This window comes from Antechinus flavipes, chromosome 3 (assembly GCF_016432865.1).
Source record: "Antechinus flavipes isolate AdamAnt ecotype Samford, QLD, Australia chromosome 3, AdamAnt_v2, whole genome shotgun sequence".
Lineage (NCBI taxonomy): Eukaryota > Metazoa > Chordata > Mammalia > Dasyuromorphia > Dasyuridae > Antechinus > Antechinus flavipes.
Window position 1 is genome coordinate 542,373,867 of NC_067400.1, and position 17,179 is coordinate 542,391,045.

The following is a 17,179-nucleotide window of genomic DNA, read 5'->3' on the forward strand; positions in this document are numbered from 1 at the left end:
AATTATTTGGATATGACACATATTAATGGATTGATTAGTATTCTTGGAATAGCAACTGATATTTATACAGCACTTGAAGATGTACAAAGTGCTTTACCGATGTTTTATCATCTGTACACACTAACAAAAACTCTGAATTCGGAATTATAGCCAGAATTTTTCCCATTTTAGAGGAAACTGGGGCTTCATAATGGTTGTGATTTGCCCATCATCTCAAAACTCTTAACTATCCATTGAGATTTAAATATAGGTCTTCCCGACCTCTGTCTAACATTCCCTCCACTCTGCCATCTGCTTCTCAAAAAAGTATCTATACCATTGATAAGCTCTTAACTGTTGTCTTGCTTAAGGCTCTTAATTCCAGTTATTTTCTTAAGCAAGTAACATTTTTAGAACAATCTAAGAATTTTTTAGTCTATTCTGTTTCTTTACAGATAGTACATATAACTCTTCTACCCAACTAGCACTAGAAGGCCTCAAAGCACCAAGCTGCATTAGTTGACAAGAACACATTTTTTATCCATAAAGTAAAGAAAATAGAAATGGGATAAAAGTTATTTCAAAACAGAATTATATTGCTTTTTGTGTCATTTAACATAACTGATCCTTCCAGCGTGAAGTAATTGTTAGCACTTACACATAGCACTTTTAAAGTTTGCAAAGTGCTTTATATATTTTATCTCATATGCTTCTTACAACCAACATGCTCTAGATGCTATTAGAATCCCTACTTTACAAAAGAAGAAACTGAGGCAGACAGCAGTTAAGTGACTTGCCCAAGGTCACCCAGGTTAGTAAATAACTGAGAGGTAGTATTTTAACTCAGCTAAAAGGAAAAGCCTGAGGGGAAATAAACCCATTTGAATGACCCATTCAGCCCTGTAGATAAATTCTGCCTATAAGAAATGGAGTTGATATATGTTGACTTGAAATCTGATTTTTAAAAAAATTGAATATCTCTAAATAGAAAAATATACACATTCATAGTAATATGAAAACATAAGCCTCTGGATAGACAACTGAAAGCTATGAAGTAGTTATTAATCTAAATCTGATAGAAGAGAAGTGAAATTTAGGAATCATAATTTTACTTTTCATAGCATTGGACTTAAATTGATTAAAATGTGTTTTTAAAATTTTTCCCATAAACTTTAATGCTCCTTTACCAGTTCAACAAAAGCCTACGTGTGTTTAAATAGGTATTTTTTTTATTAGAATAGTTATTATTTAACATCAAATTTTCCTCTCCTTTATTTCATAACTCTTATCTAGATGGCATTTCTTCCCACAAGGTTTTTTCATATATTTAGTTCCAAGTCTTTCTATACTTGCAAATACAAAGCTTTTAAAAAAAAAAAAAAAAAACTAAACACATGGGTTTAGGTTTTCCCAAAGCACTTTAGCTTATAACTAGATAATGCCACTGTATCTTCCCCTCCCCCCCCCAGCCAAATAACATATATATAAAAACCCTCATTGCTTTTAAACTATTAGGTAATGAATTTTTTAAAGTACTATTTGCTTTCCTTTAATATTTGTGTCTAGTATATGTCTTTATGAAAAACATATTTGGTATATGTTGTCTAGTTTGTTACTCAGTAGACTTTTAGTAACATTGGTATTTTGTATTTTTATAACAAAATATAAAATTCATGCTTTCATTTTAGGGGAAAGGAAATGGAGAATTTAGCCAGTGTTACTTGGGCCAACAGAAACAATTTAGGATTACAAAGTTATCACCAGCAATGGGTTGCAAATTTAGACTAGCAGCCAAAAATGACAAGGGCACAAGGTAAGTCATAGTATATAAATTAATACAGAAAATCATCTTTCTGTTTTCCACACTGTGAATTTTGTGCAGCAAATCCTGCTTTCAGGTTTTTAGTGATATCAAAAGGCATTCTCTTATGTGCCCTACTGAGGTAGAGTAAACAGAAGCATGTCTGCCAATAAAGTATTTATACTTAATTAAAGTCTCTTCCCCAATCCCCCAAATTATGACCTATCACCAGTCTTCTGATGATGTCTTAACAAATTTAAATAGACTAATCCTTTGTGACCAAGCCAATATTTGACCCATTCCCTTCACTCCTCCTTCCTCACTCTCTGGTTTGACCTAGAACCTGGTAAAATTTGCCCTTTTTTGACATACCTTTGAAGGTATGCCTGATAAAGCATTAGAATAAAATAGAGGTCCCAAAGTAACATTGAAATGGATTTTAAATCATCCATCTAAATAGGTAGTCTAAGTTCGCTTCTCATTAGTGGAAATGATTGTTTGTTAACTCATGACTTAAGTGATTGAGAATTGGTTTTTCATATAGTATACAAATAATATTGTTTGAAAGAACTTTGAAAAATAGCAAAATTCTATGAAATATGAAGTTTTGTCACTATCCTTTTTGTCTGCAATCACAAAGGTTATATATGATATCTTTAAAGTGTGTTAGTTTGAGCTGCAGTAATGATGGGTATCTTAGAAACATGCTGTAATGAGACAAATATGTATATGTGTGAATATGTAACTACACATATACATACGTACATGTGTGCATACATACCAGATATGAGGTAACTAGTGTTGAGGAAGCACCTCGGAGAACACAAATGGACATTGTGGTGGTAATTATGTGGAATCTTGAAGAAAATAAGTGATTCCAAAAAGCAAAGATGAGAAGGGGGAGTACATTCTATGCATAAAAGACAGCCAGCACAAAGGCACAGAATTGGGAGGTGGGCTGATATATTCCAGCATGAATAAAAGGATATTATTAAGCGTTTTACATTTAGCAGAAAGTCACTGTCACATCCAAACTTTTATTACCACTATGATCATAATTTGTCATCTTACACTAGTTGTTAAGTCATTAAAAAGTGCTTCTAATTATTCAATATGAATATTTTTTTGTTTATAATAGTGGCTTTAGTGAAGAAGTCTTATATCACACCTCAGGAAGTGCCCCTTCAATGCCAGCAAGTCCTACACTCATTAAAGCTGGAGTTACTTGGTTGTCCTTACAGTGGAATAAACCTTCAGGAACACCATCAGATGAAGGAATCTCATATATTTTAGAGATGGAAGAAGAGACATCAGTAAGTGTTAATGTTTTGTTTTGTTTTGTTTTTTGCTGAGGTAATTGGGGTTAAGTGACTTGTCCAGGGTCACACAGCTAGGACGTGTTACGTGTCTGAGCCACATTTGAACTCAGATCCTCCTGACTTTAGATCTGGTGCTCTATTCACTGTGCCACCTCGCTGCCCCGTAATGTATATTTTTAAATGAGACATTTTTAATTACAGACACAATACTAGTACCTAATGTAGTCACTAATTTAGCCACTATTTACCATTAGACTGGTGCATTTTTTTTTTTTAAATTAAACACATTCCCCAGCCATTTCTTTAGCCCAGCCACCAAATTCAGTTGGAAGTTTAGGTATTTGATTGTTTCTTTGAGCTTTTCTGTGTGTTTTTTGTTTCACAGAGAAGGCATCAGGAGAAGGCACAACTCTGTAACAGAGCAAGTTAATGAGGTCTCTGAGATTTATGTGAATAGCCCTGGGTCCCTAGAGAACAGTAACAACCACTAAAGAGTGGACAATATCATTGGCACTTTGAAAACTAACAATAGTTCCATCCAGTTCACTAAATATGGTTACTTTTCAAAGAGTTACAAGGTATGGAAAGAAATGCCTGCTTCCACAATAAAAGGAGCTCCTCCAGAAAACTAATAGGTCAGATTGAGAAATAGCTTCACATTGGGTCTCATCTCCATTAGACTATAGCTATGGTTGAACTGCAGATGTGAGTACAGTAACTTTGGAAAGGCAGTTTTGCTTCTGGATCTTCAGTAACCTTAACCCTAAATGACTCTCCATTTACCAAAACTCAGTTTGTAGCTAGTTACAAAAAGGTTAAACATTTTTCTCTGTGTTATTCAGTTTTATAAAAATCCAGTTTAAGTTTATTTTACATTCGGCATCAAAGATGTCATTTGTTTCTAACTATTTACAGTTGAAATAGGAAACAGCAAACTTCAGGAGCATTTCTATTACTACTAGAACCATGATCTCATTGTTATCCTTCCATTGTTAAAGATTTTAACCCATCCATGCCTTCACATATTGTGTGGTATTTGTCTGTGTTCTCCTATATATTTCTTTTTTCTTTTTTTTTTTTTAATAACTTTATTGACAGAATCCATGCTAGGGTAATTTTTTACAATATTATCCCTTGCCACTCACTTCTGTTCCGACTTTTCCCTTCCCTCCCTCCACCCCCTCCCCCAGATGGCAGGCAGTCCTATATGTGTTAAATATGTCGCAGTATATTCTAGATATAATATATGTGTGCAGAACCGAACAGTTCTCTTGTTGCACAGGGGGAATTGGATTCAGAAGATATAAATAACCTGGGAAGAAAAACAAAAATGCAAGCAATTTATATTCATTTCCTAGTGTTCTTTCTTTGGGTGTAGCTGCTTCTGACTATCCTTGATGAATCGAAACTGAGTTAGATCTCTTTATTGAAGAGATCCACTTCCATCAGAATACATCCTCATACAGTATCATTATTGAGGTATATAATGATCTCCTGGTTCTGCTCATTTCACTCAGCATCAGTTCATGTAAGTCTCTCCAAGTCTCTCTGTATTCATCCTGCTGGTCATTTCTTACAGCACAATAATATTCCATAATGTTCATATACCACAATTTACTCAACCATTCTCCAATTGATGGGCATCCATTCATTTTCCAGCTTCTAGCCACTACAAACATCTCCTATATATTTCCCAGAGGATGTCTAGTAATCACTTTTGATGTCTTTCTCTGTCAGTTATTTGTGCAGTGAAGATTTGTGTTTTACAAACTCTTATGTTTACCTGCTTTTCTGACATTATAATTCCTTGGTAATATCCCTTCTTGTTTAGGTTCTATCTTGAACTTTAGTGAAAGCGTTTTTTATAACTCCCTCCATTGGTTCATATCACAGCCTAGCCATGCCTTCTTTTCTTCTGCAACTTCTGTCTGTTTCGTCCCTTTCATCCCTCACTGGCACATCTGATATGCTTGGAACCCTTTCCTTGATCTCTCGATATTATGTGGGTACCATTAAATGAATTGTATTCATTTGACAGATATGTTATCCATAAATAAACCATTACTCTTGCTGTGTGAATGAACACCTTCATTTTCCAGTCATTTATCATTCTGTTAATATCTTTTACATCACATCTTAAACATAATTTGTCATTGGTGTTATTCTATGATCTACTTATGTCCACCATAAATTTCTTCATTATAATTTGGATGAGCCTCAGTTTTTCTTCATTTCATGAATTGCTATGGCCCAAGAATTCCTTACCTTGTTCCTAGATACTATTGAGCACAGATATTCTCATTGACACCTGCTTAACTAACCTGCTTAACTAAATTAGGTGAATTTTCCCCTATCTGCTTCCCTCTCTCCTTCGGTATTGAGAAACTGGTCCAGCCTAATCTGAAATAAAGAGGTTTAACTTTAAACAAAGCAATAAGTACCTTGTACTTCTGGACATCTAAAAGATAGAGACATAATCTTTTCTTTCCATTATTAGAAATATGTGTTTAATATAAATATATATTAGAAATATGTTTCTTTGTTAAGTGTAAAAATAGATATGTATTTATGTACATTATGTGTGTATGTTTATCTTCTAACAGGGATATGGTTTTAAACCTAAATATGATGGAGAGGATCTTGCTTACACAGTGAAAAATCTAAGACGCAGTACAAAGTACAAGTTTAAGGTAAGATTGTAAAAACCTTAAAGTAAGATTTAAAGTACTAAGTAATTTTTATTTTAAACTTTTAATATTATGTTTTTCAATTAATAAGATTAATATTAAATAATAATATTTAGTGTGTCTTATTCTATTCTTTCACTCTTATGCTGTATAATGCAGCTAATCTAGAATGTTTTCTACTAGAATCACCTGATTTACTGGCACCCTATTCTCACAGTACAGATAGCCATCTCTGAAAGACACATTCAGGACTGATACTGATGATTACATTATAATAACATCAGGCATTCCCTAGTAAGGCTTTTGTTTTTACTAATTGTACAGCACAACAGAATACAGCTGTATTGCAGTTATTATTGTAGTTAGCAATTTTCTTTCCCTTCTTCACAAAATGATAGATTGATAGAACACTCTTGGGTAACACTGTGCCCATATAGAAAATTCCTTTTATTTTGATCATTTGGGGGTTGATTGTACCATGCTGTCAACTGTCAAAGCTCTTTGTTTCTCATCTTTCTACCCTTTATTATAAACGTTCTTGTAATTTCTTCCATCATCAGTACTTTTGATAAAAGATCAGCATTTTAATAGCAAGGATAAGAGTATTGATAGGAGTTTAAAACAAAAAGTTAATGTGAGGTTTAAGGTTTATCTTTGATTTCTTTAGTATACACTCTCAATTGATTATCTTTGCTTATTTTGGAGATAGATCAATATTGTCTATCTTACATAAGAAAACATAAGAAAATTTAAGAGTGCTGGTGCCTGGCATAGAGTCATGCATGCATTTATGGTTGTTTATTTAATTTATTATTTCCTAATTAAGTTTAATAATAGATAATCTGATGTTAGCTGCTTTTAAGCAACAAATCATGTTCTTATTGATATAATAGTAGAGATCATTTATTTTGAGAATGGTTGAAATTCTTAACCATATGATTAGACATGATCATTTCCAATTTTACTTGGTTTGTACAAATTTTTTAAATGTCAAACATGGTAGAAATATATGTTAAATCCAATATATGCATACATATTTATACAATTACTGTGCTGCACAAGAAAAAAAGAGAAGTAAAATAAAATGCAAGCAAACAATAATAAAAGGAGTGAGAATGCTATGTTGTGAACCACACTCAGTTCCCACAGTCCTCTCTCTGTGTGTAGATGGCTCTCTTCATCACTGAGCAATTGAGACTGGTTTAAATCATCTCATTGTTAAAGAGAGCCATGTCCATCAGAATTGATTATCATATAATCTTGTTGTTGCTGTGTATAATGATCTCCTGGTTCTGCTCATTTCACAGCATCAGGTTCATATAAGTCTCTCCAGGACTCTCTGAAAGCATCCTGTTGATTGTAAAAACCATTCTTAAGATTTATTTTTAAAAATTTTGAATTTCAAATTCTTTTTCTCCCTTCTTTCCCCTCTCCCTCATTGACAAGACAAACAATTTTATATAGATTATACATTTGGAGTCATGCAAAACATATTTCCTTATTAATTATGCTGGGATTAAACAAACAAATAAAAAGACCAAAAAACTACAAGAAAAATAACATTAAAATGTTCATAGATCTGTATTCAGACTTTATCAGTTCTTTCCCTGGAGATGGAAACTTTTTTTTTTATCATAAATCCTTTGGAAATGTCTTAGATCATTATATTGCTAAGAATAGCTAAGTCATTTACAGTTGATCATTTTATAATATTGCTATTACTATATGCACTGTTTTCCTGGTTCTTTTCTCATTTCTCTCTGCATCAGTTCACATATTTCTAAGTTTTTCTGAAAGCTTCTCTTCATCATTTCTTATAGTACAAAAGTATTCCATCACAATTATATGTCACAATTTGTTCATCCATTCCCCAATTAATGATTATCCCCTCAATTTCCGATTCTTTGTCAGCACTAAAAGAGCTGCTACAAATTTTTTTTTCCTCAATAGTATTTTACTTTTCCAAATCCACGTAAAGATAATATTCAACATTCATTTTTGTAAAATCCGTGTTCCAGTTTTTCTCCCTTATTTCCCTTTCCCAAGACAGCCAGCAATCTGATATAGCTTATACATGTATGATGATTTTAAACATTTCCTTATGTTTATCAGACAAAAAGGAGAAAAAAACACAAGAAAGAAAAAAACAAACAAAAAAAAGGTGAAAATGCTATACATTGATCCATATTCAGTCCTTAGATCTTTCTCTGAATGCAAATGACATTTTCCATCCCAATTCTTTTGGAATTGTCTTGGATGACAGCATTGCTGAAAGGAACCAAGTCTATCATAGTTACTCATCACATGATCTTGCTGTTACCCATATACGATGTTCTTCTGGCTCTGCTTACTTCACTTAGCATCAGTTCCTATAAGTCTTTTCAGGGTTTTCTGAAATCAGCCTGCTTCTCATTTCTTAAAGAACAATTATATTACATTACAATCTTATACAATAACTTATTCAATCCCAGCTGATGGACATCCACTCGATTTCCAATTCCATGCCCACTACAAAGGGAACTGCTACAAACACTATTGAACATGTTAGGTCCTTTTTCCTTCTTTTATGATTTCTTTGGGATGCACTGCTGGATCAAGGGGTTCTATAGCCCTTTGGGCATAGTTCCAAATTGCTCTTCAGAATGGTTGGATCATTTCACATGCTATAAATATTTTTGTATAAGTATGTCCTTTTCCTTTTTGTTTTTTATCTCATTTGGGATATAGACCTAGTTTTGGTATTACTAGGTCAAAAGGTATATATTGTTTTATAGCCCCTTGGGCATACCTCCAAATTGTTCTCCTGAACCATCCTTGAGACTCGTCAGGAAAGGTCTGTTTTTGCGCGAGGGCGGGGACGATTATTAGATCGGAAGCAGGCTGCGGGCAGCAAGAGCACGGAAGGCGGCTCAGAGCCGAGCAGAGCGGAGAGGGGGTGGGGCGTGATCGCAGCCGTCTCTGCGGGGAGAGCTTTGCTACAGGATTAGATTCTTTGCTCCGCCAGCAAGTCAGCAGCCCAGCAGAGAAGCTAAAAACATGGGGGGGGGGGGGGGGGGAACAATACAACCCTAAACAGCTGGAGTCTCTCGGGACCTGGCCACCCCCCCACACACACACACACACACAGTGGCTCAGCACGCTCTCGGACCTCAGAGCGCAGGCGCAGCACAGTAGGGCTAGTGCCTCGCTGCTGCCCCCACAGTCTGTAGAGGAAGCTCAGTAACACCATCCAGCCCCTCCCCCAAAGAAAGCAGCCTCCATTCAAGGGTTTTTTCTTCTGTTTCTTTGCTAGTTTGTCTTTGATTATTAGACAGAATGAGCAAAAAACTGAAAAAGACTTTAACCCTTGACAGCTTCTATACAGATAGAGAGCAGACTATAAATCCTGAGGAGACTAAAAACAAACAGTCTCCAGGTGAATTCCCAAAGGAGGAGATCTTCTGTTCCTCAGCACAGATGAATCTCATAGAAGAAATTAAAAAGACTCTCATAAGAGAGCTAGAAGAAAAATGGGAAAAGGAGAGGGAGGCTTGGCAAGAGAGTCTGGAGAAGTCATCCCACTCATTTAAAGACAGAGTGGATAAAGAAATAAAATTCTTGAAAAATAGGATTAGTGAACTGGAAACAGAAAATAGCTCTTTAAAAAACAAAATTGGCGAAATGGAAAAAAATTCCATAGAACAAAAGAATTCAATTGGACAATTAGAAAAAGATTTTTTAAAAGTGAGTGAAGAAAATACTTCACTGAAAATCAGGGTCGAACAAATGGAATTGAATGACTGGAGGAGACAAGAAGAATCAGTCAAGCAAATCCAAAAAAATCAAACAATGGAAAAGAATGTGAAATACCTTCTGGGGAAGACAACAGACCTGGAAAACAGATCCAGGAGAGACAACCTGAGAATCATCGGACTCCCAGAAAAGTATGATGAAAAAAAGAGCCTGGACACTATTTTCCAGGAAATTATCAAAGAGAACTGCCCAGAAGTCATAGAAACAGAGGGTGAAAGACATTGAAAGAATTCATCGATCCCCTACTGAAAGGGATCCTAAAATCAAAACACCAAGGAATATAGTGGCCAAATGCCAGAACCCTCAGACGAAGGAAAAAATATTGCAAGCGGCTAGAAAAACCCAATTCAAGTATCGAGGAGCCACAATAAGAATCACCCAGGATCTAGCAGCATCCACATTAAAAGATCGAAGGGCCTGGAATATGATATTCCGAAAGGCTAAGGAACTTGGTATGCAACCAAAAATAACTTACCCAGCGAGAATGAGCATCTTTTTCCAGAATAATAATCACTTCAAATGCAGCCAATAGTTAAAAGTTCAGACCCTTTATTGTCTCCTTCAAAATAGCTCAGTTAACTTTTAGAGGCCCCTCTCTCTCCGTGGTTCTGATAGCTCTTGCTGCTTGTCCTTTGTCTCTCCCAGCTTCAGCCTCCAGCTCTCTCTGAATCCAAAGCCTCCAGCCAGCAGAAAGGTGGAATATGGAATGAATCTGTCTTGCCTCCAAGAGTGGGCCCCTCCTCTAGTGGGCTTGCCCTTCTGACTTGGGAATCTCCCCACTGAATCCTGACTTGTGAATCTCCCAGAATCCCTAGTTAGCTTGAACTTTTATATCTTTTAGAGGTGTGAACTCTTAAAGATGTGAATTAAGTACATAAGCTTTGTCTCTATTAATTCCAGTGACTTAGCACCTTGTTTTAAGTTCTGGCTCATAATATCACTAGAGCCTTATATTCAGCATTCTATCCAGTGGCATGTAGTGACCCAAACTTTTCATAGTCTTTAAGTGATAAAAACTACTGCTTCACTGTCAATAACTTTTTGAACCTCATCATTTCAGGTAAAAGTTTAAGAAAGATTAGCACTGATCTCTTATGTTATTCAAATAGGAACAGAAAGCCGATTGTTGACCTACCCCAATTTTTCCACTTAAATGGAAAAAATGCAAAGAGAAGGGGGAAGAGGGAAGTGAAAAATCTTTTTTTGACAGTGATACATATTGGTGAGGAACTGATGGATAATCTGAAGATTTACAAAGATAAAGAAAACTATAATAAAGCCTGGATGTGGAGTTAAGAGAAAAAAACAAAGTAGAAACTAAGTTTTAAAACAAAGGTCTTTTATCATGAAAATATTGTTTCCAGTTAACAGATTGTTACTGAACTACACAGATGGACTTGACAAGTAATATTATTTACATAGCCTTCTTCCAAGCAAAGGCTATGAATTTTTTCCTGTTGGAGGATTTATTTAAAATAAAGTACACTTTAAAAAAAAACAAAACAAAACAAAACAAAAAAAAAACAACCTGTACATAGAAGGAAAAAATATCCTGTTGTTTGAGGATGACTGCTAATATTGTCAGCAATATTTGTAGTTTTTACATATATGTTTCTTTAGAGGTTTGCATTTTTTCCTGTTTGATCAGATTAATTACCACTATGACATGGTCATTGTTGCCAGAGTTTGAAAAAAATTTAATACTTTTTATATTTCGGAATAACCATCATTGTGTATAATCCAATCTAGCATAGTTCCTTACATACAGTGAACATGTAATGCTAGAGGCAGCTGGTGGTATAGCAGAGAGCTCTCAACCCAAAGTCATGATGAGCTAAGTAGATCCAGCCTCAGATGTACATCAATGATGTGATCCCAAGCAAGTCACTTTCCTTAGCTTTACTTTCCTCATCTGTAAAATGGGAATAATAATAGCATCTCTGACGTTATTGTGAGAATAAAATGAGCTAATATTTGTAAAATACTTTGCATACCTTGAAGCATTCAGGGCTAGCTAATTATTATTATCCAATTTATCAAACAAGAGATTCCCTTCCAGATTTCATGCTTCAGTTCACAATAGAAAATGTTGATGAAGAGACTAATAATTATGGAAGATGTTATAAAATAGAACCTTTTAGAATCAATCATAGAATTGATAAAGCTATCTAGGAAAAAAGGCTCCCTGGGACTGAAGAGGGATAAGGAACACCTGGAGATCCCACAATAAACGACTAGATAGTTACCAAATCCTGTTCATTCTTTCTTCATAATACCTCTTGTCTAGGTCTTTCATTTCTACTATGCCCCCACAGTAATCCTCAGGCATCAATCATTTCAGTGCTTGCTCACTGATCACCCTGCCTCTGTAGTCTTTACCTTCCCACCACTCAATGCAACTGATATATAGTCCTTCCCAAAAATTCATTGTCTCCACATGCAGGCTCTGTGCTAAGTGATTTATAGGTATTATCTCATTTGAGATTTGACTTTTGTGTCTTAATCTAACTTTATAACCATATCACACTCTATTCTTTAATCCCTTACTTGATCTTCTATTTCAGCCAGTCCTAATTTCTTTCTGGTGTACACATAGTATTTCTTCCTGCCTTTTAACTCTTCTATAAAGGTTTGATCTCTGAATTTCTGCCACAAATTTTCTGTACTCCACTCATTTGGCATTTAAAACTACTTTTTAATTGTTTTTGGATACTTATTATATACTCACTTGGATTATGTCCTTCTTGAAGTATTCCTGTCTCATAGCTGTATGTTCCTCGCAACAACGTTTCTTCTCTGTGATGAGTGTTCAAGGAGTATTTGTTGGTTAGCATTATAAATAAGGTTCATAAAGAAAAAGGAGACTCATCATGATGTTGTGAATAGAGTACCAACCTTGGAGACAGGAGGACACTGGTTCTAACCTTGCCTCTGAGTAGCCATGTTACTCTGGACAAGAAGGAGCTAGGATGTGTTGGTTGTACGAATTGCCTCATCTGAAGAGTTTTCTATATCAATGAAATGATAGGTCTGGTCTCTTTTCCTGTTTTCTGTTACTTTTCACTAATGACCAATAAAAGAATCTTTGCTCATAGAAGAAATAACTGGATGGGGAGTTTGTTAGCTTTAAAAGCCAGTTTAAGAGGAGGTTCCTTTAGTTTATTTGATTTTATTTTAGATTTTCTTATTTATGGGTCTTAGGCAGGGTGCTAAATTTAGCTTATATTTACTCTTTATTTTAAGGTTACTAAGGAAAAGAATTTTCACTCCCTTGTTTGAATGCCATTTGTATATAGTAAAGATCTATTGAGGAATAAAGGTGCTAAATTAAACAAATAAACCATTTTTACAAGGATACTTACCATCCTATTACCTACATGCATTCCCTTTGGCCCTCATTTTTTATGTACATGTCAGGATCAAAATAGTGGAAGGACTTAGCCAATACTGTCTTATCAGCAAATACCATATTAAAATATTATGCCTATATTCAATTAATATAATATTACTTCTTTTTTCTGTCATAGGTTATTGCTTATAACTCAGAAGGTAAAAGCAATCCAAGTGAAGTAGTAGAATTTACTACTTGTCCAGATAAACCTGGAGTACCTTTAAAACCTTCAGTTAAAGGAAAGATACATTCACAGAATTTTAAAATAACTTGGGGTAAGGTGTTTTTCTTCAAAGATCCTTACATAAATTAATTTGTCCAAATGAGGCCAAATTCAAGCCACATTATAGATAGGAGCATTTTGTGACTCTTTGAGAGTGTTTTGGATAAAGAATTTGTGTTCAATGTTCAGGCAAATGGGAAGCATTCTAAATTTCTGGACAGAAATGTGACATACAGTTTAATAAAAGGATATTGAATTTGGGTTATGTCAAGAGAACTGGATTCTATCCCTGTTCAACCACATATTGCATATGTCTGTGACCTTAGACAAGTCACTCTCTGAGCCTTCATTTCCTTATCAGCAGCATGTGGACATTAATGACTTTTTCCCTATCTCACAAAATTATTATGCCTTTCAATCACAATATATTAAATCTCTGAAAGCTATAAAACATTTTCAAAGTAACATTTCAGACCATGATTCTGATCTTAGTTTATAGTTCCAAAATTCCAGATTTATTCTTCATTTTACAAATTACATTGTTATAAAAACTTGAATAAAATATGAGTTATCAAAACTTCAATAAATACGTCAGATGAAATATTTCATTCTTTGTTGTGCTTTGCCTAATATCAATTTTAATTGTTTTGTTTTCTAACAGATCCACCAAAAGACAATGGAGGAGCATCTATAAATAAGTATGTTGTAGAAATGTCAGAAGGCTCAAATGGTAAGAACTGTATTGACAACCAACAAGCATTTATTAAGCACTTAACATGTACCAGGATCTGTGTAAAGCACTTGAGGATACAAAAGAAGGCCCTCTAAAAAGCTTATATTATATTTAAGGAACAATATGTAAATAATTAATATATGTAAAGCACATACAGATAGGTGATGGTATTCTGAAAAGAGAAGGAATTTACAACTCTGGAGACCAATAAAAGCCTTTTGCAGTAAGTGAGAACTGAGCTCTGTCATTTAAGGAAGCTCAGGAAGATAGTAGGTATAGCCAATGTAAAGTCATGGAACTTTTCAAGAACCTATTCAAGGAACTACAAATAGGCCAGTATCACTGGATCTTAAGAGAATATAAAGAAAAAATAAAATATAAGAAGTCTTAGGATATGAAAAGGCCTTCTTATAACGTTATTTAAATACAACAGAGAGCTTTATATTTGATCATGGAACAGGGGGTTGATATAATCAAACTTATGATCAAGAAAAACACATTGGCATACAGGTGATAAATGAACTGGAGAGAAATTTGAGACATGAACAAGTTATTAACCTTTTATAATAGTCTATGTCCTTACCACCTGAACTACAGTAGTTGCTGTGGAGAGAATGAAAAATATGCTAGAAATGCAAAAGTAAAAATACCAGGTTAGATAGATCAAGTGAGAATAAGTCATCGAAGATATCAAGCTTGCAGACCTAATGACTAGAAGGGTGGTGATGTCTTCAGCATAATAGGGAAGTTCAGAAGTGCAGAGTGGTATTTGGGAGGAAAAATTATTAATTCACTTATGGACTTGTTGAATTTGAGATATCTTTTAAAATATCAAAAAAGACAGTTGGAGATAACATGCTAAAATTCAACAGACTAGGGCTAACTCTGGAAATGATCTTCATAGAGATGATGATTGAAGCCATGGGAATTGATGAATTATCAAGTAATATCATATAGTGCGAGTAAAGAGCACAGGAGAAACTCTTGGTAGGTATGACATGGGAGAACAGCTAGGAAATGAGACTGAGAAAGAGAAGTGGGAAAGAAGAATGTCACCAAGACCTAGAAAGGAAGAAGTATCCTGGAGGAAAATGTGGTCAGCGACTGCATAGGAGCCAAGAAAGAGACAGATTCAAAGAGTGTCATTGGATTTGACAGGAGGTCATCATCTTGGAGAGAGCAGTCTCACTTGAATGCTGTTGTCATCCAGATGCCATCAAGTTCTGAAGCATCAGTTATTGAAGGCTTTTCTCAGGAACTTGAACCACAAGCACAAAGAAAAGTAGAGATATAGGTAGCATCAAATCAAGGGAGCTTTTTAAGGTTGAAAGAGATGTGGAAGGTTTGTGGGAAGCAGACAAAAATTCACTAGATAAGGAAAAAGTAAAGAGAGTTTACTGGGAAATCCCAGAGGGAATAAGATCAGGCATGTGAGGTGTCTTAGCAAGAAGATGGGTCACCTTTTCATCAGAGAACAGACTAAAGGAGTTGGTGATAGAAGAAGTTGTCTAAATAATTTGAAATGAGGAGGAAAGGAGAAGAAATGTCAGTGAATGGTCTCAAAGAAAGGAATACCATAGGAGGCTTAAGGAGAGCCAAGAAGGTTTGGAATAGCCTCTGAAGATTGGGTGATAAATCAATGAGGACCACGTAGAATGCCTTGCCTTGCTGCATTGTGTGTCCAGGCAGCCTGATTCCCTTTTTTTCTCCAGCTCTTATCAGCATGTGAAGAAAGTGAATGTTCAGAATTATGCACGTTTGAGGTCTGGCAAGGTGTGACTGGCAGTATGACATGGGGGCAAAGAAATGTAGAGTGGAGGATTGTGATCAGCAAGACTAAGATAGATAAGAAAAGAAAATATAGCTGGAGTGAGGTGATTGCCTAGAAGTGGAGGGAATGGAAGTCATGTTGAGAATAACAGGATTAGGGATTTTAAAGATTGTGATCAGAGAAAGACATTTCAGAGTTCATGAACCTAAAAGTAAAACATTTGTGAATGATTGCAGGTCAGGTATGTAACTGTATATATGTTTAGCTGAGGTAAATTGTAATAGTTGGTAATGAAATTGAATAGATTAAGTAGCTGGGAATTTAGGGCATTTGAGGAGGTATCATTGTGTATGTTGAAGAGTCCTAATAATACAAGAACAGTACCTAAGGATGAGAGAAAAGCTATAGGTCAGGTACTAAACTCATTAAAGGAGGATAGTAGTCACTGGGTATGTGATTGAATGATAATTTGCATAGTATGAACCTCAAAGAAATGAAATTGCTTTGTTGAATGTGTTCAAAGTAGGATTTAAAAGTAGCAATGTATTTTGAAGTATATTCCAGCTTCTTTACCACAATTAGTGAATTACAAAGTGATGAAAGAAAGTGTATGCCGTGCTGGAAAGGATGGTAAAGGAAGTGCTGTTGTCAGGACCCAAGCCTCTTATTGGAGGCCAGAGGAGCAGGCAAATAAGAGCCAAGGTGGTGGAAAAGCAAAAAAGCAGTACAGTTACAAAGTTTTCCTTGCCTTTCAGACTCCTTCAGACATCTAGAAAACATGTCACACCTAATCCTTAAGGGAAAATCCAAGTGACAAATTATTTTTCCCAGTTCAGTATAAGGAGACAGATGGAAAGATTTGTGGACACTGGAGATGAACCTGTGAAGCAAATTATGTGTGGAATATAAACTGGGGCAATGGGACCCAGATTCATAATGGGGTAGTATTACAGGGACAGGTGCAATCTTGCAAATTTTTTTTAAGCTTTTTATTTTCAAAACATATATACCCTTGCAAAATCTTCCAATTTTTTTCCCTCCCTTTCTCCCACCCCCTCCGCCAGGCAGCAAATAATCTAATATATGTTAAACATGTGCAGTTCTTCTATTCATACTTCCACAATTATGCTGCACAAGAAAAAATCAGATCAAAAAGGGAAAAATGAGAAAGAAAACAAAATGCAAACCAACAACAAAAAATGATCCTGTGTTGTGATCCATACTCAGTCCCCACAGTCCTCTCTCTGGGTACAGATGGCTCTCTCTCCATTACAAGACCATTGGAACTGAAAGTTTCAGACTTTTTGCTCACTATCCAGTTCAGTTTCATAGATCCAGGTTTGTATGATAAGGGGATCTCCACCCCTTGATCTCAAACAAATCCCCATTGATCTCAAGTTTTAGAGAAGCAAATTCAAAAGCTAACATGTGACTCAGACCCCAACTTAACAGCAGAATCTCATTTCCAGCCTACAGCTCTGTC

At 35.2% G+C, this 17,179-nt stretch overlaps 1 protein-coding gene across 5 annotated transcripts in view; it reads left to right on the forward strand.

Moving 5' to 3' along the window:
• FNDC3A (fibronectin type III domain containing 3A) overlaps window positions 1–17,179 on the forward strand; it is a 189,947-nt gene that overhangs the window by 147,703 nt on the left and 25,065 nt on the right. For all 5 annotated transcript variants that reach the window (XM_051987347.1, XM_051987346.1, XM_051987348.1 and 2 more), the window contains 5 exons: window positions 1,668–1,792; window positions 2,919–3,093; window positions 5,703–5,789; window positions 13,106–13,244; window positions 13,854–13,922. In XM_051987347.1, the coding sequence (XP_051843307.1) occupies window positions 1,668–1,792; window positions 2,919–3,093; window positions 5,703–5,789; window positions 13,106–13,244; window positions 13,854–13,922 (595 nt within the window). The remainder of the gene's footprint in view (window positions 1–1,667; window positions 1,793–2,918; window positions 3,094–5,702; window positions 5,790–13,105; window positions 13,245–13,853; window positions 13,923–17,179) is intronic.